General features: G+C 43.0%; 1 protein-coding gene across 1 annotated transcript in view; it reads right to left on the bottom strand.

The window, feature by feature from the left end:
- SORCS3 (sortilin related VPS10 domain containing receptor 3) overlaps positions 1–23610 on the bottom strand; it is a 612976-nt gene that overhangs the window by 331498 nt on the left and 257868 nt on the right. Inside the window, exon 3 of the mRNA XM_050804899.1 lies at positions 12958–13057. Coding sequence (XP_050660856.1) covers positions 12958–13057 — 100 coding nt within the window. The remainder of the gene's footprint in view (positions 1–12957; positions 13058–23610) is intronic.

Below are 23610 nucleotides of genomic sequence, written 5' to 3'. Positions count from 1 at the left end.
CCTTGGGCTGGTAATGGGGGTATGAACTGGGGGCAAGGAGGCATGCATGCCAGTAGCAATCTCTCTGCTTGGTTGAGCTCACCAAGGAAGAAAAAAAAAATCGAGTCATTTCTTTCACCAGTGGTGGTGATTGTATTTGTTACAGATATCTCTACCTCAGGGGCAGTGAGATCCATTTGCTATATGGCTGTGTATTGGAACATTAGGAAGAATACATCACCCTGCCTTCCCAAGCACTTTGCTAAATTTTTTCCTGCTTGTGATGTTCAGAAAACACACCCAGAAGGTCTAGTGAGGGCAGTGCACGCGAGAAGAGAGGACAGAGTGGGATGCTTAACACAGGCATCTCATCAGTCTAAGAGGCTGGTCGCCAGCCTTCCTGAGATACAGGTCTCATGCTGTCAAGCCCCTGCTCAGAAGCCTGCTATGGCTCCCCAAGTCCTTCTGCCCGGAGTCCTAACTCCACCCCTGGGCTTTTGGGAGTCTATAATATCTAGTCGTACCCTATTCTCTCTCCCAATTTGAAATTGCTAAAACCCACATGCTTAAAACCTCTATACCCTCATTACCTTATCAGATTGCCCTTTCCTTTCCCTCCTTTTCCAAATCCCCAATTTTCTTCCAAATTTTTCCTGATTTTTGCCTCTACCTTTTACCAGCTTTGATTATGCCACAGAATGACATCTTTCTTCAAGCTTGGTGCTGCATTCACTCTTCTAGACCTTTTTTTTTTTTTCCTTTTGAGGTGGAGTCTTGCTCTGTCGCCCAGGCTAGAGTGCAATGGTTCGATCTCGGCTTACCACAACCTCCACCTCCGGGATTCAAGCAATTCTCCTGCCTCAGCCTCCTGAGTGGCTGGGATTACAGACATCCGCCATCACACTTGGCTAATTTTTGTATTTTTAGTAAAGACTTGGTTTCACCATGTTGGCCAGACTAGTCTTGAACTCCTGACCTCAGGTGATCCACCTGCCTTGGCCTCCCAAAGTGCTGGGATTACAGGTGTGAGCCACCGCACCTGGCTCACTGTCTTCTTTTTAAAGGCTTTCAAAGTGTAAAACTCCCATGATCTCCACTGCTTCTTCAGGCCTGGTTTAGAAGCCCCCATCAATGTTCACTGTGTTGTTATTTTCTCTTATCCAGCCTGACTCTCTCAAGATACAGATCAATGACCTCTCCTTTGGGTTACACCCTTGATTTTCCTGCTCCTATTACTGGCTCTGCCTTAACAATTACCGTGTGTCCTTGGCTGCCATTTAACCTCGAATGGAATTCCTTCTCAGAGGCTTTATTGAGCAACTATGATGGTTAAATGAGCCAGGCAGTGAAATGGAACCAGCATTGTATGTGGCCATCCAGGAATATAAGCTTCCTTAAATCCTTGGTTCAGCCCAAATCAGAGTTCACACAGAAGAGGAACAAACATTTTTTCATACTTCTTAATTCTCAAGTTTTCATAATACTTTGTGAAATAAAATGTTTTATACATACCTAGATGCACATATACACACAGACACCTAAAAACTTCAACAACAGAAATAAAAATTTAAAAAGATATTGAGCAAACATAAGCACCTAAAAAGTACAGTAAGTGACTAATTTTTATTATCCCTCTAAAATGTCTGGATAATCTTACTGTAAATCATTATTATCTTTATTTTTTTAAAAAAAATTGTGATATACTCGACGCAAACCCTAAAGGGCACTTTGGAGAAAAGCCAGGCTACAGGTTTATATTCTTCCCATTTTCAAATAAAATGCAAAAGAAAAAACTAGTAATCATTTTAATGAGCCTTTAAATAAATTCTTGGCCAGAGCACACTGCAGTAATTTATACAAAGAACCATATATATATATTTGCTGAGAATGGGACTCTGTGACTTAAGACTGAATTTCCAAGAATTACTCTAGATTCTTTTTCCTTTAAGTGATGAGTTTGAATGGAAGCACACTCACAGCCATTCCGTCGCTGGGCACACTTGCAAAGGCAGATGGAAACTCCTAGACCAGTGTCTGTCCCCTCATTGATTCTCCTTTCTGCTTTCTTGGCCCTAATGGGGTCTGATACTTTCCCTTTTGAGGTGCAAGGGGTCTTTCCTGGTTCTATTTCTGGATACACCAAGAAGAAAAACGTTTGGTCTTGGAATCAGTAAATGAGGGAGGTTTGGTTCACGTTTTGTTCTTTTCCTTTTTTCACTTCTTCCTTTCATACATTTTCCCCTAAACCCATCTCCGAAACACTGCTCTAGCCACTTGGTAACTATGTTAATGTATGAGGCAGGAAAAAATGAGGTGGCTGTGAATTAACAAGAGTGGGACCATTTCTCTCCATCAGCAGAATACTCAATCTTTCTCAGGCAGTCAGCAAGTCTGGTTTTAAGAGACAAGGAAGAAGATGGGGAAAGAGAAAGTGGCAGCATGCCTCCTGGATAAGGCAGGACATGAGGCTCTTTAAAAATCCAAGCCTCTAGGAGCTGCATCCTCTCCAAGGAAGCCTGAAAGCCAGCAGCTCAGAGCTCAGAAGGGGAGGCCCAGCAGCTACTGCGGTCAGCACTAAAGGCACAGCCAGGCAGCAGGACCCTGGATTCCAGTCTGCAATCTTGATGCCAGCTCCATCCCAATAGTAATAATCTTCCCGTTTCTGTAGCTTATTTCTTTCAAACAAAATTACAACTCTCATTTTCTCCTAGATATGTTCTTTATTTTTTGCCATGGAAAAGCTCTCTTATTTGATTAAACAAAAATAAAATAAACTGCATAGGAGCAATTTGAAAGTCCAAAGAGACACCAACTTTGTTTTAAGGCTGTAGTAACTGATATAGCATCTCCTTGCTACCTTCTCCAGCCTTCTCTGTGGACCACAGCAATTCATTCAGAAGCCTATCAGCTAACATGTCAGTTTTGGGACATTTTTCCATTGGTTCTTCACCTGCTCATTGCCTGCCATACCTGCAGCCTTCAATAATAACATTTAAGATTTAAAAGTGAAAACCAAAAGAGGAAAAAGAAACCCAAAAGCCCCAAACAAACAAAAACCTACTTTTGCCTAAAGATTTGGGGGAAAATATTCATTTCCCCACTCATCCGCTGAATTGACGGGATTCACACTACCAGGGCAATGCCCACTGAAAAGTGGCAAAAAGCAATTAGCACCTCAAATGGGCTTGGAGCATGGTTTCTGCCGCCAGGGGGAGTTATTCTGGTAGTGCATATTCCTTATATGTTTGCCTTGGACAAATAAAAATTAAGTGATCTAACCAGGTCATTCTAATATAAGGCAACATGCCTATGTTAACTTCCCCAATTCAGCATTTACTTGTCTTAAAAAAGAAAAAAGACTCAACCGAGTCATGTGTTCCACAGTTAAAAATTAAAGCATTCTGAGTTCATGCTCTTTGCAGGGACATGGATGAAGCTGGAAACCATCATTCTCAGCAAACTAACACAGGAACAGAAAACCAAACATCACATGTTCTCACTCATAGTGGGAGTTGAACAGTGAGAACACATGGACACAGGGAGGGGAACATCACACACCAGGGTCTGTCAGGGGGTGAGGGCAAGGGGAGGGAGAGGATTAGGACAAATATCTAATACATCCAGGGCTTAAAACCTAGATGACGAGTTGATAGGTACAGCAAATCACCATGGCACACATACACCTATGTAACAAACCTGCACGCTCTGCACATGTATCCCAGAACTTAAAGTAAATTTAAAAAAAAAAAAAATAAAGCATTTTGCTGACCAGGCATGGGAGCTAGTGGACGGCATTAAGAACAATTCACAAAAAAATGCTAACGACCCTCCCACCCAAGTATATCTAACATGCTAGTTATACTTCTAAAAAGAGGGGACAGGTAAGTGATCTTTTATCCCCATTTTACAAATTGAGAAGGTGAGGATCAGAGAATTTAAATGACTTCCCAGTGCCATACAGCTAGTTAACAGAAAGGCTTAAAACAGAAATCCTGATTCTTTTCCCAGATAGCTCATCTCCCAAGGACCCAGCCTCTTGTTTCCTTATCAAGCCATTTGGCCTTTGTCATGCTGCTCAACCATTCTGGCCAGTTTTTAATGCAAGGCTTGGTTTCCCACCCAGGTTCATTTGAAATGAGATTCCAGCTGCAATGCCCTTTGGGCTTTCAGAGTGGAGTACTGAGAGGCTGTGGATATCTCTGTAAACCGTAGATCCACCACTGACATTCAGCAGGACTGATGTGGAATGCTATCTTCCTACCACTTCATATTTGTGCTCACCTTATTCCCAGTCGAGGTTCTCTATCAGATCAGAGTTCTCCAGCTGTCACCAGCCTTATGGGCTTGGCAGAGACTACTAGACTAGGAGTCAGTAAACTGCTCCAGCCCCAGCTCTGAGGCAAGTGACTCTATGACCTCAGACAAGTCCCTGAGTGGCCTCTTCTGTTCAGTGAGGGTCTATACAGTCTCTGAGAGCCCTTTAAACTCCAATATGCAGTGAGTCTAAGACTTAAATATGAGCGGAAATGAGTTAAATGAGCACATTAGACCAAGACACATGACCATCAGCAACAAATCTGAGCAAACTCCTAACATCTCAGTGCCAAACGTCCATCATCTGTAAATTGCATCATGATAGTGCCAACATCATACAGTTGCTGTTGAAATATTAAATGAGTTAATTCATGCAAAGCATTTAGGATAATTTTCAGCACACAGCAAACTCTCAAAAAATTCTAGCTCCTTCTTATATTATTGTTTTTTGTCATTGTCATTATTATCACAGACACTTGTTGCCTTTATGAACAGAAGCAGATTCTAGCACTAACAGAGACTTCTTTGCTCCTTAACAGATGGGTTATTATGCGCATTTTATGAAGAGAAAAAGAACGGCTCACAGAGGAGAGACGTCTGGTTGATGCATCATTAAGTCAATGGACGTGAGGGAGTGTGGTACAGCAGAGCTAACTTCCCATTCCCTATTGCAACATTTGGTGTCCTCTATTCTAGGTTACTAGAACAGGTCCAGGCAGCATCTCTAACTCTCCTGCCTGCAGGAGGAGGGTTGACAGTCCCTGGGTAACGACTATGATGCTCCTATGAAGTTGCATTGGTTCATGCTGATAGAACCCCTCAATTGTGCTGGCAAGTAGTGCTGCTGCTCTGACCTCTACCAGCAGAGCCAGTGTGTTTCAGGGACCCACCTTTTGACCAAGGAACTGTAACTTCAGAAAAGATAGCCTGGGTAACAGGGCTTGACCAGCCAACATGTAGTCATAGAACTAAGAGCTATGAGGATTACACTTTCTAAGGACTTCCCAATAGGTTATCCAATGAGCCACAGAATCCATGAATCATCACATGGTACCGCAAAGCCCTCTGAGAAACACTGTCTAAATGGTGGCCATCCAGATGACCTGAGCTGGAAGGGGCTCCAAAAAGCATAGAACATAAACTTGCCATTATACAAATAGAGAAATGAAGGTCCTGGGAGGGGAGTGGCCTATATAAAGACACTGAGTTACTCAAGGGCAAAACCAGGAGCAGAAAGCAGTCATCTGCCTCCTACCCCTACTCTAGTGGTCTTACCCTACAACGACACAAAAAGTCCCTTTGCACTGAAGGATCAACCATGTGCTTCCTTTGAGTCAAAGGGAAATCTCTGTAAGCCACACTCAACTGTCTCTCACACAAATAAGGGTATCAGTGCAGGTACACAGCAAGAGTCCACAAAGTGTTCTCCTGTGACTCTAAAGACCACTTTGCAAACACCAACTTTTCACCTGTACACTTAGCTACCACTCCGAATATGCCACACGCTGCCAACTGGAAACAGGGATAATAGTAGATTTGGTACAGCGCCCCCAAGCCCTGAACTCCACCTCCTAAATAGTTCAAAACACAGACATTTCATATTAAAATGTATATAGAAAAATCTCTTTAAGGCCTGGCACGGTGGCTCACACCTGTAATCCCAGCACTTTGGGAGGCCGAAGCGGGCAAATCACGAGGTCAGGAGATCAAGACCATCCTGGCTAACACGGTGAAACCCCATCTCTACTAAAAAATACAAAAAACTAGCCGGGCATGGTGGTGGGCACCTGTAGTCCCAGCTACTCGGGAGGCTGAAGCAGGAGAATGGCATGAACCTGGGAGACAGAGCTTGCAGTAAGCTGAGATTGCGCCACTGCACTCCAACCTGGGCGACAGAGTAAGACTCTGTCTCAAAAAAAAAAAAAAAAAAGAAAAGAAAAGAAAAATCTCTTTAAAACTCAGAACATAATAGCAAGGATGTTAACAATAACTGGCTATGCTGGGCTCTCATTTTCACATGACAACAGTCATTTGGAACCTAATGCTGAAAGGCCCTTTACAGAAGGGCTTCCAAGTCTCTACCAGGCCCACATCTTCCTTGCCATTATCTTCTGGCCCCTGCATGCATCAGAATTTGAGACCCAGGTCTATGTAGGCAGTCATTTTCTTGGATGCATCGTGTCTGCCCAAGTAAATTGCACATTTCTGAAAGCAGGAAACTCCCTTCCTCACAACATACTTTGCTCAGAGGTAGACATTTTAAAAAGATTGTTCAACAGCCTAAAATTACCTTTCCACCTTTTTGGCCTTACTTTAGTGTAAGAGACTTTAATATTTGTGGACTGAAAGTGTGTTACCCCGCCACTTACTTTCCCTGACCCTCCAACTATCTTGGGAGTTTGGTATTTTAAAATTCTGTGCTGTGTTTTGGTTAAAGGTTTTCCAGGGTTTTAAAGATAGCTCAGGGTTATGTGCTGTATCCAGAGAGCGACAATGGCATAACCAGCCTCCGAACCACGCACGCGGTGCCTCTTGAACAGCTTGACAAAAGCAGCTTGCTCACTGTAAGACTCTCACTGGTAATTCCCACTGTATTTCTGCAGGGTAGCCTGGAAGTAATTATCCTTCTCACTGGTAAATCAATTAGGAATGCAGGATGTAATGCTCCCCTCCTCCTCCAAGAAACTGCTAATCCTCTAACACTAATGAACAGAAAACCCCAGGCAACAGCGTTACCACTAATAGAGTGATGACTACAACTCACCTGGTCTTTATACCTGTGGCAGTGGCACCAACCCTGTGGGCAGATAGAGGTGAACAGGAATCCTGGACCCCCTCTTATTAGCTATTTTCCAAAATTAAGTGTCTATCTGCTTGAGCCTCAGTTTCTTCGTCTGTCAAATGGGGATAAAACTACCAAGCTCAGGAGATTAATAGTAAAACTTAGAATAACATGTAGTAAGGAGCTTAGCCCAGTGCCTAGAACTTATTAGAAGCTCAATAGAAACAACTCATTAGCCTATACTGATGTCAGACCTTATAGTTTTCATCACACACAATCACATACACACACACACACACACACACACAGAGAGAGAGAGAGAGAGAGAGAGAGAGAGAGAGATGTAGCTCTAATTGTAGTAATTTGGTCACATTCTCTGGCTGTTAGACCAGTGTGCACTCTCTGCCATTTCCAATACACTGTCTCCAAAGTTGCAGGTAGCAGTCACTTTGGAGCCAATTAGACAATAACACGCCTGCATTTCCCTGTCCACTCAAAGATTCATTCTCAAATAAGCTCGCCCATGGGAGTCAGGTTCCTCTCTGGTTAAGGCACAAAGCCTTCAGCCTGTTTTTACAAAGCACAGCAAACTTGACTTTGACACTTGCCATTCTGCATGGGCCTGAGGACAAGAATCAACTGACAGTAATGAGTTCTGGGAACCCAGGGATGTTTATCTCCTGCAAGGGGAAGGAGAAGCTGGGAGCTAGAGCTCACTAGCCACACCATAATGGAGCCACTCCTCCAGGAGGCAAACCGTGCACTCTCCTGCTTCCAGAGCTAATATACCATTCCTCATCTTCAGGTACCAGGCTCTGATACATTCAGCAATGCTGAGCTCCCATAAGGAAGTTGGGCTCAAACCCAGGCAATGAGCTAATTGGCCAATGGCCGGAGAAAGGCAAACAACTGGGTATACAAAATTCACATCAAATAGTCAGAGTGGGTCAAGGTCATAAAAATAATGCTGATGCGACCATGCCACAGAACAGCAGTCTAGGACAACTTCAACTGAAGCAGCTTCGTGCATTTCATATCAATACTCTCATTTAGACAGGGAATTATAAAACCCACTAGATGAAATGATTATACCCTGCTCACAGCCTGTGAGAAAGACAGTACTCCCAGTCTAAATCCCAGCTACCTCCAGGAAGCCCAGAATTGCTGAATGACTAATTTGTCCCCAAAATAAACCCATTGGGAAAGCTGCTGTAGATCTACCATTTATAGCAATATAGTCTTGGGGTAATTTATCAGAGTCTATTTTCTTACCCTGCCTACTTTCAAAATGGCTGGGAGGATTAGAGATCATGTGGCTAAAACTCTTAAAAGGGAATTTAGGATAGTAGCTGCTCAGTTAGTGCTAACTGGGATGATTACTGGTAGAATGAAACTATACACAGGTTAACACCTCTGCTTCCTTCCAACTTAACGCTTTATTAACTATCTGTATTTGGATAATTTTATGTTGTTCAAAACTGTTTAAAAAATCAACAATTAGCTTTGGGAGCAACTATATAAATACAAGCTCAATTTACTGTTTTGCCAGGGGCAACAGATCTCATTTGATGTATTCACAGCCTCCAAAGAAAGCAGCAGCCATCTGTTAAATAAATAACTCATTAGGTGAAAAGCAAGTGCTTCTACAAGATGAACTCAAAAATCTGCCACAGACTACTGCCATTGGCTGACTGATGAAATGGGTTGCTACAGATAATTTGGGTACTAACCAAATCCAAACCATCTTGCCTAACACAAGCTGAGATGAGTATCCATATGACCATAAGTTTAAACTTGAAGACATAAAGAAGGAAACTTAAAAACAAAGTTGTATTACAAGGTTCCAGAGCTCTAGACTAATAAAGAAACAAATAAGAGTATTTTTATTTATATCAAATTGTCATTTTGCCTAAGTGGCTGGAGAAGGGGGATTTCTACTAAGCTGAATATACTGGTTATGAGAAAGTCAGAATGTAGACTACGTGTGCAACGTCAACATCAAGAGGCTCAGAATACAATACATACCACTTAGTAAAATGAAAATGAATCCAATTTCATTTTTTCTTGGATGATTCAGAAAGCACTTCAGATCATGTAGGACCCTTATGAACATTCATTAATTTCTTTTTTGTTTGTTTGTTTTTCTTGAGACGGAGTTTCACCCTTGTTGCCCAGGCTGGAGTGCACAACCTCTGCTCACCGCAATCTCTGCCTCCCGGGTTCAAGCGATTCTCCTGCCTCAGCCTCCTGAGTAGCTGGGATTACGGCATGTACCACCACGCCTGGCTAATTTTGTATTTTTAGTAGAGACGGGGTTTCTCCATGTTGGCCAGGCTGGTCTCGATCTCCTGACCTCAGGTGATCCGCCCACCTCAGTCTCCCAAAGTGCTGGGATTACAGGCATGAGCCACCATGCCTGGCTACAAACGTTAATTTGTATTGTTATTCTCTAAAAAAATAAACCCATACCATTGGCCTGCTGCTTACTTTTCCCCAATCTGAGCAAAGAAAATGTTGGTGTGTTTAACTTCCTGGGTGGCAGTGCCTACTAGATGGGAGTTAACTATACTTGGTGATGTTTCTCAGGCCAGACAACAAAATAGGCCTGACTTCTGTTTATTGAGCAATAGTTGCTGTGAGAAATGGCTCCTGAGCCCACTGCCTGAATGTCACCACGGGGAAGGATAAATGGAGGTGGTATTCCCGTGCCAGTGACAGCCAAATCCCAACTCTATGTTCCTTCCTACCCACAGAATCTGCCTTAATCCATCCCTTGTCTCCATCACTTCTAAGAACTTCTTAGTTGCACTAAGGAGAGTTCAGACTGTCAGGAGTAGGAAAAAAAAACAGCAAAAGACAAAAAGAAACATCATTATGATATTTTCTAGGAGGAAACATACATGACAGATGAATTCCAAAACAGATACAAACAGGTACAAACCTTTATGAGCCATTTAGGAAAATCCTCACAAAAATGGCCTATCTATCATCTACATGAAAATACGATTAATTCTGTTGTGGCCCAGATACAAGACAGTGATCAGTGCTGCAGGGCACTTTTCATGTGCCAAATATCCAGTTCTTGCTTCACCCAAAGTGCATACGCCCACTGAGAGCCAATATGCTCAAGCCACCTGTTTGGGATGGCAGGAGCACTAAACTAGGAGTCATCAGACCAACTGACAAGGCTGCCCCTAATCTGCTGAGTTGCCTGGGTGGGGCAGTTGTCCTCTGTGGGCCTCTGCTTCCTTCTCAAGAAGGGAGAAGGGCAGGAGAAGAACTGAAAACCATCACTGCTGGCTTAATTCAGTCAACTCATCATGTGCCCATCAAGGACATGGCATTAAGCTTTAATTCAAGATCATAAAGCAATTTTGAACCCCTACGCTATCACTGTATATGAAGAAAAGGTGCAAAAGATGAGCTGATGCAAATAAATCTGGCCTGACAATCAAGAGTCCTGGGTTCTAAACCTGACTCCTTTTTCTATCTGGCTATGTGAGCTTTTTTGACTTCAATTTTCTCATCTGTAAAATGAGATTGTTGGCATGGATAAACGATTTCTAACCGAGACTCCATGGACATCGTGGGTTCATGAGTGGGATCTGAGGTGTTCACAAAGTCCTCAAAATGTATGAAAATTTTTGTGGCATAGACATATTTCTAAAGAGGCCGCCTAGAACTTTAATCACATGTGTAAAAGACTTGCAGTTCAAAAACTGTTAGGCACACTGTTGGTGGGAATGTAAATTAGTACTGCTATTATAGAAAACAGTATGGAGTTCCTCAAAACTTAAAAATAGAGCTACCATATGAACAAGCAATTCGACTACTGGGTATACATCCAAAGAAAATGAAACCAGTAAGTCCAAGAGATTTCTGCACTCTCATGTTTATTACGGCACTACTCACAATAGCCATGATATAAGATCAACCTAAGTGTCTATCAATGGATGAATGAAGAAAATTTGGTACATAGACAAAATAAAATACTATTCAGCCATAAAAAGGGAAATCTTATCTTTTGTGACAACATGAATGAACCTGAAGACATTATGCTAAGTTAAATAAGCCAGACACAGACAGACAAATACCATTTGATCTCATGCATATGTGGAATCTAAAAGAGTTAATCTCAGAATTAGATATTAGAATGGTGGTTAATAGGGGTTGAATGGTTAAAGGGGAGGCATGTTTGGGAGACACTGGTAAAAAAAATACATAATTACAGTTATATAGGAGGAATAAGTTCAAGATATCTATTGTAGAGCATGATGACTATAGTTAATGGCAATATATTGTTTTCTTGAAAAATGATGAGAGTAGATATTAAGTGTTCTCACCACAAAGTAACTGTGAGTTATTGCATTTGTTAATTAGCTAGATTTAACCATTCCACAACGCATATGTACTTCAAAACATTATGTTGTACAATATAAATACATATAATATGTTAATCTAAAAATAAACAAATTAAAAGAAACTATTAATAACCACTCATCTAGGTGAAATCTGTGCTTTCTTCTAGCTCTCAAAATCCAATAATTTAATAATGATACTGAAAAATGTGAAAATGACAAAGGTTTGGGACAAAGCAAAAATAAACTACTCAAATAAAATCAATAACAGGTGCCTAAACAGCCAGCCTGATGATCAAAGCTTTGGCACTTGCCTAGTTGGCACAGTCTAGGGCCTGAGAGCTCCCTACAGCTAACTGGATCCTTTGGCTATCTATCACCAATGCTGAACCAGAAGCCAACAATTCTGCTTCCTCCCTTTGCTGGGTGTACTTAGGGGCACTGGAGGTGGAGGTGAGGAGAAAGTCTATGGATGCACATTATGCTGCCAAGGGTCAAAGCTGCTCCACTCTGAGCAGCATAAACAGCCACAATTCCCAGCCACAGTTTGGACTCTACCATATTAGAGATCAGAGACATCCACACAATGGTTTGAAGCTCACTCCTGAGCTTACCTTGAGGAAGAAAGCCCTGGCAAAATGACGGGGGAATGCAAATCAGACTGCAAGAGAAGAGTTTGGTGGTGCCATTTTTTTTTTTTTTTTAGCTTTTTAGAAATATTAAAATGACCTTTAATGTGATCATTTTGGTGCATGTATTTGAATCATGTCTGCCTAAGTTTCTAAATAACAGTGCTTTCTTAGCTGGAGAAAGAGCACATCTCCCCAAAGATAATATACGGTGCAGTATTTGTTTTCTAAAACTGCTCATTGTTCCATAGAACCCAGGACTCCTCCTCCCAGTAGATTTCCATGGCTAAGGTCTGACCTTATATGATTTCATCCTGGCTGCTAAATCAAGAGGAAAACAGAGAAGCAGAGGTGCCAGAGGAGCCTGGTCTGCCCTCTGCCTCAGAAGCAGCTCAGGTTCAAGCTGAAGAAGCCAGGAGCAGCCTTTCGTTCATGTGGCAGAAACAATCTCCTGGGAATAAGGGGTTCTCAAAAAATGTACCAGCAAGAGGCAGGCTGTGGAAAGACTCAACTCTAAAGTCGAGCAAACCCACGCTTACATTCTAGATGTGTTAACCACCACCTGATTCAGGGCAGAAAGTTACTTCATCTCTCTGAGCTTCTCTTGCAAAATGGGGACCATAATAGTTTTTATCCCATAGATTCATTGTGAGGATAAGTGAGATGAGGTACATAGTTTTACTGGTGGCATTACTATCACTGCTGCTGTCACTATTATTATTATTACTATCAAGGCTGTTGTTAGAATTACAAACAGCGTTTATGAAGTTTCCGGCATATAAATCAGGCCTCTGTAAGTGATTCCATGACTACTGAGTTTTTTCCTTAACCTCTGGCCCTAATCAGCACAGCGACCCAGCAGGAGTGCTCAGGACCTACTGACCCAGCCTCTTACCTTCCTTTTGTTGGTGGGATTGACATAGAGGTAACTGAGGACAGTCTTCAACCCCACTTTGTCATTCAGCTTTTCATAGGTGGTGCCATAATCTGTCGACCTGCAGGTAAAAGAGAAAACAGAAAGGGAAAGATCGTTTTATCAATAGGCAGCTATGTCTAAAGAGAAGCCAGGCTCTCCACCGACCGACCAGCACCTTTCTTCCAAAATCACATGAGTGCTTAAAAGTGTTCTTCAGAGATAAAAAGCCCCATTAATTTTAGAAGAGCAATTAGGCTAATGCATCTGCTTACTACCTAAGCGTGCTCCCCTTTGCTCCCAGCCTTTCTCAGAGACCTACTTTTTTGCCCTTTGTGAAATTGCTTGGTGAAAGGAGCTGCTGGAGACTACCTGACTCCCATGATGCTCAGCCTCACCCTCCGCCCCTCGCCCACCCCGGCTCTGTGTGGAGCTGTGGAAGCACACAAGTTCCCGCCAGCAGACCCTCTGTATGGGAGTTGTGTGTAGAGGTCATGGAAGAGTGGCCAGGCTATCTCCCGAGGTCACCAGGGTACAACCAACTTCATACACACTCCATTGAGCCTGAAGCAAGGGACCCTTGGAGATCCCTAGAACCTCATAACTCCAGAGAACTTATGGGGTCCAATGGCTAAATGAGACCACACCAGGCAGAGGGTTGGATGCTTTACATGGGGACAATGATGTGGGTGTGTCCAGGGTGAAAAGCCCGTGGCACTGGGCTGCTTACAGGGGAGGGGTTCACCATTCCAGTGATCCCGCTGGCTACCTGCTCCTCCTCTCCAGCACACCAACTGATGCCAAAACCAGAAGTAGAGGCTCCTTTCTTTCCATCCTGCCTTCCGTGGTAGAGAAGGGAGATAGGGTGCCAAACAGTGAGATTAAATTAGTTGACCTCCCTGCCATACTGTTCGCCTGCCCCCAAAACCTACCCCACAGAGACCTCCCTCCCTTTTTCCACCATCTGTATCATCAGTTCTCACCTCCTCTTCCCGTCATCACTAGCCTTGGCTAGACTTACAAAACTTCTCCAACTCAAGCTTTAGAAGGACACAGAGGTCAATGCATTTTCTCTGTAGTCAACTGACCTTGTAAGGGCCTGAAATCCGCCACAATCTCAATTCCCAACTCTGGCTCTGAGCCTTGCTTTGAACTGGCATTTGATGCCCTAGTAACCACCAGCTCCAGCCTTTGCTTTGAGCCTTTATCCACCTTCTAATGCTAATCAGTGCTTCCCTGGCCAACAACTTAGCTTCAGAAGCTTAGTACTTAAAACTATATAACCTTTGTCTTCTTTTTTAAGAGACAGGTTCTCACTCTGTTGCCCAGCCTGGATGGAGTGTAGTGGCACAATCATAGCATCACATCAGCCTGATGGCTTGTGCCTCAAATTCCCAGGCTTAAGCCATTCTCCCACCTCAACCTCCTTCCCAATGTGAGGACCATTAAGAGTCATCCCCACCCTCATCCAAGATGGCAGATTCCTGGTCCCTGGGCCCAGTGTAAACACCCACCTGCACCTCCTCTGTAAAAGCTTCTCTAGCCCTCCTCCCAATCACTGCTCGTCTCTTTTCTGCACCAGAACAAATTTCTCCATCCTTAGGCACCCAAGGCACACTGTACATGTCTCTTTTCTAACTTTTCAATAGTGGCATGATTGATTTCTTTTCTGTTTCCCCAACCACAATGTAAGCTCCTCAAAGAATTAAGGAACATCATAAAACTTCCTTCATAAGAGGAAAGAACATGAACTTTGGGTGTAGCAAAATTGCTGTTTCATTCCTACATCCAGAGCTCTCTTGTTACATGACCATGCACAAGTTATTTACCCTGCTGGAGCCTCAGGTTCCCTATCTGAGGAATGAAGATTCCGGGTGTGGTGGCTCACACCTGTAATCCCAGTACTTTGGGAGGCCGAGGTGGGTGGATCACCTGCGGTCAGGAATTTGAGACCGGCCTGGCCAAGATAGTGAAATCCCATCTGTACTAAAAATACAAAAATTAGCCAGGCATGGTGGCAGGCACCTGTAGTCCCAGCTCAGGGAAGCTAAGGCAGAAGAATCGCTTGAACCCAGGAGGCGGAGGTTGTAGTGAGCCAAGACTGTGCCACAGCACTCCAGCCTAAGTGACAGAGCGAGACTCTGTCTCAAAAAAAAAAAAAAAAAAAAAAAAAAAAGAATGGGATAATTTAGTCTCACAAGGCATTTGTGAGGTTACAAAAATATAAGACATGGGAAACCTCCTAACAGAATGCAAGTATACTAAAACAGAATGCAGGTACACTAAAATGTTAAAAAATAAACCAAAGTGAAGAGGCATTCATTCATTTCTCCTTTCTCCAAAATGTACAGGACAAAGTTTTACACATTATGCATACTCAGCATGTTTACTGAATAAACAAACGTCAATATTTCAAACCTTCTCTAGGCTACTGGCTCCACATGATAATCGGTTATGCTAACTTTAATCATCAGTCCCCCAAAAGCTGACTTCTTATTCTCTGACTTTTGTCTACTGCAGGCACAGAAGCTCTGGGAATCACTATCAATCTTTGTCCTTGCCTTTCTCTCTACAACCCAGATCACTCTTCAAGTCTTAATGATTCTATTTCCTAAATAACTTAGATCCCTGGTATCCTTTCCATCATCACACCAATGCTGTGGCTCATATATCATCATGTTTGCAACAATCCCCCAATTTGATGCTCTTCTTGAGTCTTCTCCCTCCCCCACGCATCCTCCACGCTGTTACCAGGCTATTTTTCTACCCCAGATCTGTCCACCTCGCTCCTTGGTAGTAATTGCCCATTGCACACAGTCAAGCTGAATCTTCCAAGCTAAGTCTTGTAAAATCTGGCTTCAACCTGCCTTTCTGGACCCATTCCCAGCCACTTGCTCCTCTGGCCCTTTCTCTCCAGCCTCGCTAAACTTTCCTGAGCATGTCCTACATTCTCACTGCCCTCTGCTTCTGTATGCATCATCTCCTTGTCTGAACTATCCATCCCTGTTTCCTCTACTTGGCAAATTTTCCTCCAACCCTCAACATCTAACTACAACATCATCCTTTTCCAGCTTTCGCGGAGGGAATTAATCACAATCTCCTTTGTGGTCTCGTACTATCTTGTACGCATTTCTATTTAAGCATTTATCTGTTGGTTTGGCTATACTGTCCTTATTCTGTGATCTCTTCCTTGGCTGTAACTCCTTGAAGACAAGAACCATTTTTTATAACAGCTCCAGTGTCTTGCACCATGCCAGGTACAAAGCAAGTGCCGAAAGTATTAGTTTTTGTATTGTTTTAATTTGTCTTTACTTGTAAGAATGAATGGATAAATGAGCTTTTCCAAACCTACTCACAAGTTTTTAACCAACTACTGATGTCTAGTGGTAATTCAACACACAGCAAACAATGCCTAGAAAACACGCTTGATGCTTTCGATGCTAGCACAACAGTGCAGATGGTACAGTCTAGCAAGTTCTGTCCTAGGGAAGGGTCTGTAATTCACTTGTACTAGAATTAAGGTTAAATGACATATCACCCTGAGCAACTATCCTATGCAGTGCAAGAGTGGAGATAGACCATGATCTCTAGAGGCTGTCATTTGCATTTTTATTAATCCAAGTAAAATATTTTATAGAGTTAATTACTTCTTAATTCTACACTCTTGAAGGCATAAAGGCAGCATGGTGTGGAGAAAGAACATTGAAGCTGGAGCCTAGAAATCGAGACTGTAGAACTGATTTTCAAATGCACTCAACGTGTTACCCTGGACAAGCCACTTTTTGAAGGCTGTTAAAAATTATTCTGACACTGGTTAAAATGATTAAGTAAACTTTATTCAGGACTACTGCAATATGTAGAGGGACTATTGCAATGGGATTTTGCAGTAGGGGAAAGACATAGGGCTCAACTCCAAATAGAACAAGGAAAAGTGGGAATTTTTGATAAGAGTCAGAGGAGAGGTCAGTGGATGAAAAATTGCTAAAGGAGAGGGTAATTCTTTGCTAAACTAATCTAACAAGATTCTTGCTGAATGCAGGCCAGGGTGATCAGATATTACCTAGATTATAGTGGTGGATGAGGACTTTGATTAGCAACAGAGGTTGGGAGATTCTGGCTAACCTGACTTAGAAGGATTCTTGTTAAAAATTGGACTCTTGAGAACATGCCCAAGCTGGGGAGCCTAGTTTAAAAAGAGCTCAGAGGATTCTAACTCAAGTTTGGTTAAGGAAAGCATCTTTGTCAAGTTCCATTCCATCATTAACATGAGAGGTTTACTTACATAATCCTAAGGTCCCTTATGGATCTTAAATTTTATTAAACCACCAACACAATGCCAAGTTGTTTTCCAGCTAGCATCTTTTCCTCATACTATCTATAGCAAAAATCTTAGAAGAGCTAAATTCTCAGGGATCCCTGCAGGACTGATGGAAGTCACAACAAACTTCCTTCCTGAATCCAAATAACTCTCACAAAAGATAGTATGCTGGTCACCACACATGGTCTCACTTTCACAAGCTGCATGACAGATTAACACTGACTTTGCTATTTTCCAAAAGTGGCTGCTGAAAAGAGGGACTTCCCAACAAAGGACACCCTCTACGTCTCAGCCTCCTCCATGCCTCTGGCAGGTTCTGCTCATTTAGTCCGAGAGGAACAAGTCCTATTTGGTGAAGATACCTCAGGGAGCCTGGGAGCCTATGGAACCAACAGTGCCCTTGACTCTGTCCTTTCCAGGATGGCCACTGCACACTGCCCTCACCACAGCATTCTGTGGGCCCATTTGGCCTGGGGTGAGGGGCCAATGTTAGAGAGGTCTCAGCCCCATTGCCAGAGACAGTTATGCTGGCAGAACTTGCTCTTACAAGAAAGCAAACCATCTTCTCTACTTTGTGATTCCAGACACCAGCCGGTGGGGTCACTTAGAGAAAACAGGCTCATCTCATCAATTTTAAAGCTAGCCTCCCAAATCTTGGCACTAGGTTCATAAGACTGAAATGTTCAGAACACTGGAACCATGACACCAGTGCACTGAGCCAGCCATGGGCCTGGCACTCTGCCAGTTACCATTCTGAATTTTTCAGTGCACACAGCTAACCTGGAAGGTGGTGCATGAGGTGAGTGTAGCCACGGGGCTCTGGCTCCCATGCCCTGGATCCAGTTACCCCAACCCCATTCCACTGTCACATGTGTGTGCACACACATGTGTGTGTCTCTCTCTCCCTTGTTCTTTTTTTTCCTTATGAATTATTTCCAGCACACAGAAAAATACAATGCAATGCCCATCATTTGGCCACTATTAGATTTAACAAGTGTTTGTGTGCATAAACAACATATAACCTTTTTGAGTGTTTTTACATGTACATAAGTGTTATCGCATAGGATATATGTTCTGCAGCTTGCTTATTTCACCCAATATTCAGCTTGTGAGATGTATCCATGTTACACACCTAGTGGTCATTGATTCACTTTAACTGCTATCTAGTGTTTCAACTTATGAATAAATCATTCTTTATCCTTTCAAACCACTGAGAAGTATTTTTTTTAATTTGCTATTATAAACAATGTTACAATGAACATTCATATGCATGGCTTCTTGTGTATTTGTAAAGAAAAGTTTTTCTGGGGTGGCACCTCCATGTGGGTCACCTCTAGGCATAACTTCTACTTCACTGGCTATTGACAACGTCTTCTCCAAGGAGGCTGTACCTCCAAAGAGACACTGCTCCTTGGCTTCACCACCTGCTCAGGCACCTGCTCATCATCTGGCAGGTCCTGTCAGCTACCTATCACTCATGTTACTCTCCAGGTACCTGACGCTGACTGGCAGACTAGGCATCCTCCCTCTTCAACTTTCCAGAGGTGCTCGGGACTATTCTACGGCATCAACTCCTAGTCTGAGTCCTGAAACTGTTCACTGAGTTCTTGTCTCATCCAGAGGCATTCGGAAGGACTTACTGCAGACTAGTACATTGTGGGAGGAACCCCCAGCCTGACCTGCCATACACTTGGTCTTTCCCACAGGGCCACTCTCCCACTGACAATTCCAGGAGAGGAGGTTTGAGTTACCATATGCTTTTTATCTACCCAGCAAGCTCCCACTCCTCTAGTGAACTTCTGGAGGAGAGGCTGGTGGCAATAAGCATATGGGCTGCTATTTTAAAAGAAAAAAAAAAACAGAAAAGACATCCAGTTGATGCAGCCAAGTCAGCCTCTCAGTAGAGCTGAACTGCAGCTCAACCTCCCTGTCCTAATGCCCCAGTCTGGCCAGAGATAGGCACTCTGCCAGCTCTCACGGGGCCATCTGATGTTCTTGATCTGGGTGAGCACATGGATTACCTTATCCAGTCAGCACCTTCTCCTGGTGTTTACCACCCTAGTCTTCAGCCCTCTCTTCATTTCCTCTCCTCTTCTTGCCCCTGAGCTCTGCAAAACTAGGGATCATTAACTCTGGCATCTTTCACCAGTCAGAATTCATTTCCTCAGTGGCCTGCCTTCTAAGGGATACAATCTAAAATTGGCAAACAACCACAGTTGTGGTTGTTCCTTTCCTCTCAGCAACTCCTGCGTTTCCATGTTTGGCTCGTTCCTTTGCATATATTTATCAACCATGGCATCTGACATGGGCTAGGCACACTGTGCTTTGCTTTCCCTTTCTGGGCATTTAAAGTAGCTCTGGCTCAGGCTGGTAAACTTTTTTTCCTGCAAAACAACCAGATAGTAAATATTTTGGGTTATGTGGACCCCCGCCACAACTACTCAACTCTGCCCTTTTGCAGCTCCAAACAAGCCAAGCACAATAGCAAAATGAAAGGGAGGGGTTTGCAAAAGCAGGAGGGGTACGATTTGGTGGTGCTGTTCTAGCTGGTATCAGCTAGAGGTAGAGAATATCAGCCTCTACCTCTATCCCACCGCCCCCCTCCCTGTCCCCAGTCATGTTCTCATCCTGCTTTTGTCTCTAAGACAACTTCTCAAGATTCCTGCCTGGATCTCTGATGCCCTAGAGCATCCTTCCCTGCCTGGCTGCCACACCAGGTCAAACATCTGCCTCTGTCTGGCATTCAATGCCTTCGTAGTTTACCTGCTTTGCTTTACCATTGCCTCCAATGTCCAGATTGTCTCCTTGTTGACTCCCAGCTCTAGTACTCATTGTACTACAAAAATCTTTCCTACAATTCCCACCCACACCCTCCTCTGCATTTATACCAATTGCACCTAAGAGCTCCCTATTTATTCTCTGAATATACAGATATGCTTTTGATCTTTTCAGCAATTGCTAAAAGCTTCTTGAAAGAACAATCACAAATGAATTTTGTTTTAAATTTCTGAAAGTGCAGAGCACAGTTCTACATAAAGAAAACAAGAAGATTGGAGTAGTACAAAGACAACTGAACTCAGAGCCAGAACTAGCTATGCAAGCTTTTCATGTCTCTGATCCTCAGCTCAGACAATAGGGTTGTTGTTACTCAGATTCAATGAAGAGTGATAAGATACCTAGCTTAGCATCTGCTAAAAGCCCTTGTTCCGTATATGCTTATGGCTGTCATTTTTATGAATACCCCTGATTGTATTGTCCTCAAGGGAAATCACCTTGTTTTCTTTTTCTTGATTTATACTCCCTACACTTAATAGGGGTGAGGCACATGGATACCCAATAAATCATTAAAGGATTTGTGGACACTGGTTCCAATTGTTACCATGAACGGATGACAAGACCCAGTTGCCTGGAGAATCAAAAGATAGAATTATGCTTCCAAGTGCCAGGCCTTGGGGAGCACCCACTAGCAGCTCCTTCAGGTATACTCCACTGAGATACACTGAGGATTGTCAACAATCAAAGACCATAGGCTATTAGGTGCTCTGGTGTGTGGTGAACCGCAGCCCATTCCAAGGTCAGGGTCAGGACTTCCCACAGCACAGCTCCAGACCAAAGGCTGTTCAGAGAGTTGTGATGGAAAAGCATTGATGTTCCCCTCTGGCCTATTCCACTCCTCATTTTAGGGCCAGTGCCCAAAGCCACATTAATCTGTATCTTTGCAATGGCAGAAGCCCAGCCTGACCACAAATAACCATCCAGATAACTAATTTCAGACCTGAAGCCAAAAGCAAGTCATTTAAATAGCTTCATTCTCCAAGTGGGTATTGCCCTACCCTCTGCTTCAGAAACTCCACAGGAAGGCTGATGCCAATGCAGAAGCTTACACAGCTCTCCCTGACCTCTTGTTACCTGACTCCTGGCTGCATTGTCTAGTCTCACAAAGAGAGGCAATGATACAGGATAATTAATTCATCTCTATTTCCTCCCGCCCCCACTATTTGAATGAGAGCCATCACAGGTTCTAAATGTGGAAAATTGGAGGTTCGCTGTCTTTGGAGACCAGTCATGCAGAATTCGTGGTTTAGATCAGATAAGCTGTAGATCCACCAGCTTCCCAGCACACATCTCAGCTAGGACAGAGGCTGAAGTATGTGGGGTTGGGCCAACATTCAGATCTTCAGTTTCTTTCTTTTCCTTTCTTTCTTTGGTGTGAACACATTAGTTCTCACTGAAGACCTTCAGTTCAGATAATAGGGTGGTGAGTTGTTATATTTAGGTTTTAAAAGGCCAAAAAATCTAACCTATCAGCCAAAAGACCTATTTGTATCATGCACATAAGGGAAAGAAAGAAGCCCTCCAGGGAAAAGAAAGAGCACACAAACAGGCCGATGAAAAGGTATGACAGCCCATAATTCACTGCATCTCTGTTGATATGAACATAACTGAATAACAATCATCAGAGAGAGGCTAAATAAAGCATATTACACACACACACACACACACACACACACATACACACACACACAGTACTATTCAGCAGTATTCAAGAGTAAAACAGATATCAGTTATTGACCTGAAGTCTCTAAGACATAATACTAAATATATTACACACACACAGTCTATCCAGACACAACAAAGCAATACATTTCCATTAAGTTTATACGTATGTAAATAAATACATACAAAATCTAGTGGAAAATATATAAAACTACTAATAGAAGTTACCACTGGGTAGGGAACTGGGGTGGGCTGGGGTTAGGTAGCTAGAAGCACTTGAATTTACTTGTAATGTTGAGATGTTTTCAAACAAAAATGTAGCCAAGTGTCACTCATGTAGTTAAAAATTATAGCAATAAAGTGATTGTTACCAAACAGTGACATTGTTAATCAACAAATTAACACATCTGTAGGAGAACCCAGTTACAGATAAGCTTCTGCATTCAAAAAGGCAGACCAACAGAATCAAATCCAGTCTGTGGAGCCTCGGGCTAATGATGTAAACTCATGTTTCATATCTGCTCAATGGGAATATAAATGTTGCCTTCGTAGGACTTTTGTGGAGCTTATATAGCCCTACTGTCAGAGGGTTCACTTTGCTGTCAGTTGTTGGGGGATACCATGGTAGACCAATAATATTATCACTGGAGGAGAAACTGCCTCATACATTTCTGGGCAAACAACAGCTGTGTTAGAGCTACATAACCCCAGTGGGCAGGCTAATGCCACCTCATTCCCACCACATCAGCAGTAAGCTGCCAAAAGACACATGGGAAGATGGGGAGTCTGCTATACATAATCAAAGATAGCCTCCAGCAGGTGGCCAACACTTACAAATTAAAGTCTAGGGAAAACAGACCCAACTTTTCCACTAAGTTTTCCTGGGAAAAAAATAATGAGTCCTACACTAGCAGGTGCTGGACAGTTTTAGCAAGGCATCGCTGTCTAAAAAATAAATATATTTATCATTTCTCTTTAAAACTGCATAGAGCCGGTTGGGGCCCTGTGACATGTCCACAATTACATCTGTTTGGGCACACCCAGAAACCTCCAGGATAAAATGTGCAGCCACCTAATGAAGGAACATGAATGGATGGAGAGCCTTCAGACCACCTTCCTACCCTCAAGAAACTAAATTCTGTGTCCCACTCATCTTTAAATATTTTCCATCTCAGTAATAAGCACAACGCCTTGCACATGGAAGGCACTCAATGCTTTCATTAATCACTTTATCAATTAATGCAAATCTCTCCCCTCCCAGAGTCTTCAGCCCAGGAGAGAAGAGAGTATCTCCTTCTGCTGCCATCTTCCCCGATGGGGCCTCTGATCTTACCTGCCTCTGCTTTCCCAGTGCTCAGCATCTTCGTCACTCTCAGAGAGCATCGTATCTGCTTTCTGGGACCGCATCTTTTTCTGTTTTCTGCTGTTGTTTTATGTCGTTATTTAACTTTTTGTGCATGATGCTTCTTTCTCCAGATAGAATAAGGTCTCTGAAGTCAAGGGACTGCCTTGGACGCCTCTTTTAACCCCTAAATCATGCTGAATAATGCCATGCAGGGTAAATCCTCAAACTGAGAAAATATGTCCCAGGGACTGAAATAGTCACATTCAGACAGATTCCCTTCTAACTGAAACTGTTCTGCTGTGAGAAACTAATAGCAAAGCAGATACTCCTTTGTGCTGGACCAGTTTTACCCGTTATCCTACTGGCCATCCAGAATAGAAAGAGGGCTAAAGTCTTCCGACACGTGGTGTCTCCCAACACAGGCAAGAAGAGGAAATTGCCAGTTACCAAGGAGTCAATTACAGCTCTCCTTTTT

This window comes from Macaca thibetana, chromosome 9 (genome assembly GCF_024542745.1).
Source record: "Macaca thibetana thibetana isolate TM-01 chromosome 9, ASM2454274v1, whole genome shotgun sequence".
Lineage (NCBI taxonomy): Eukaryota > Metazoa > Chordata > Mammalia > Primates > Cercopithecidae > Macaca > Macaca thibetana.
The sequence above is the reverse complement of the archived record's forward strand: the minus strand, read 5'-3'. Positions and strand labels throughout refer to the sequence as shown.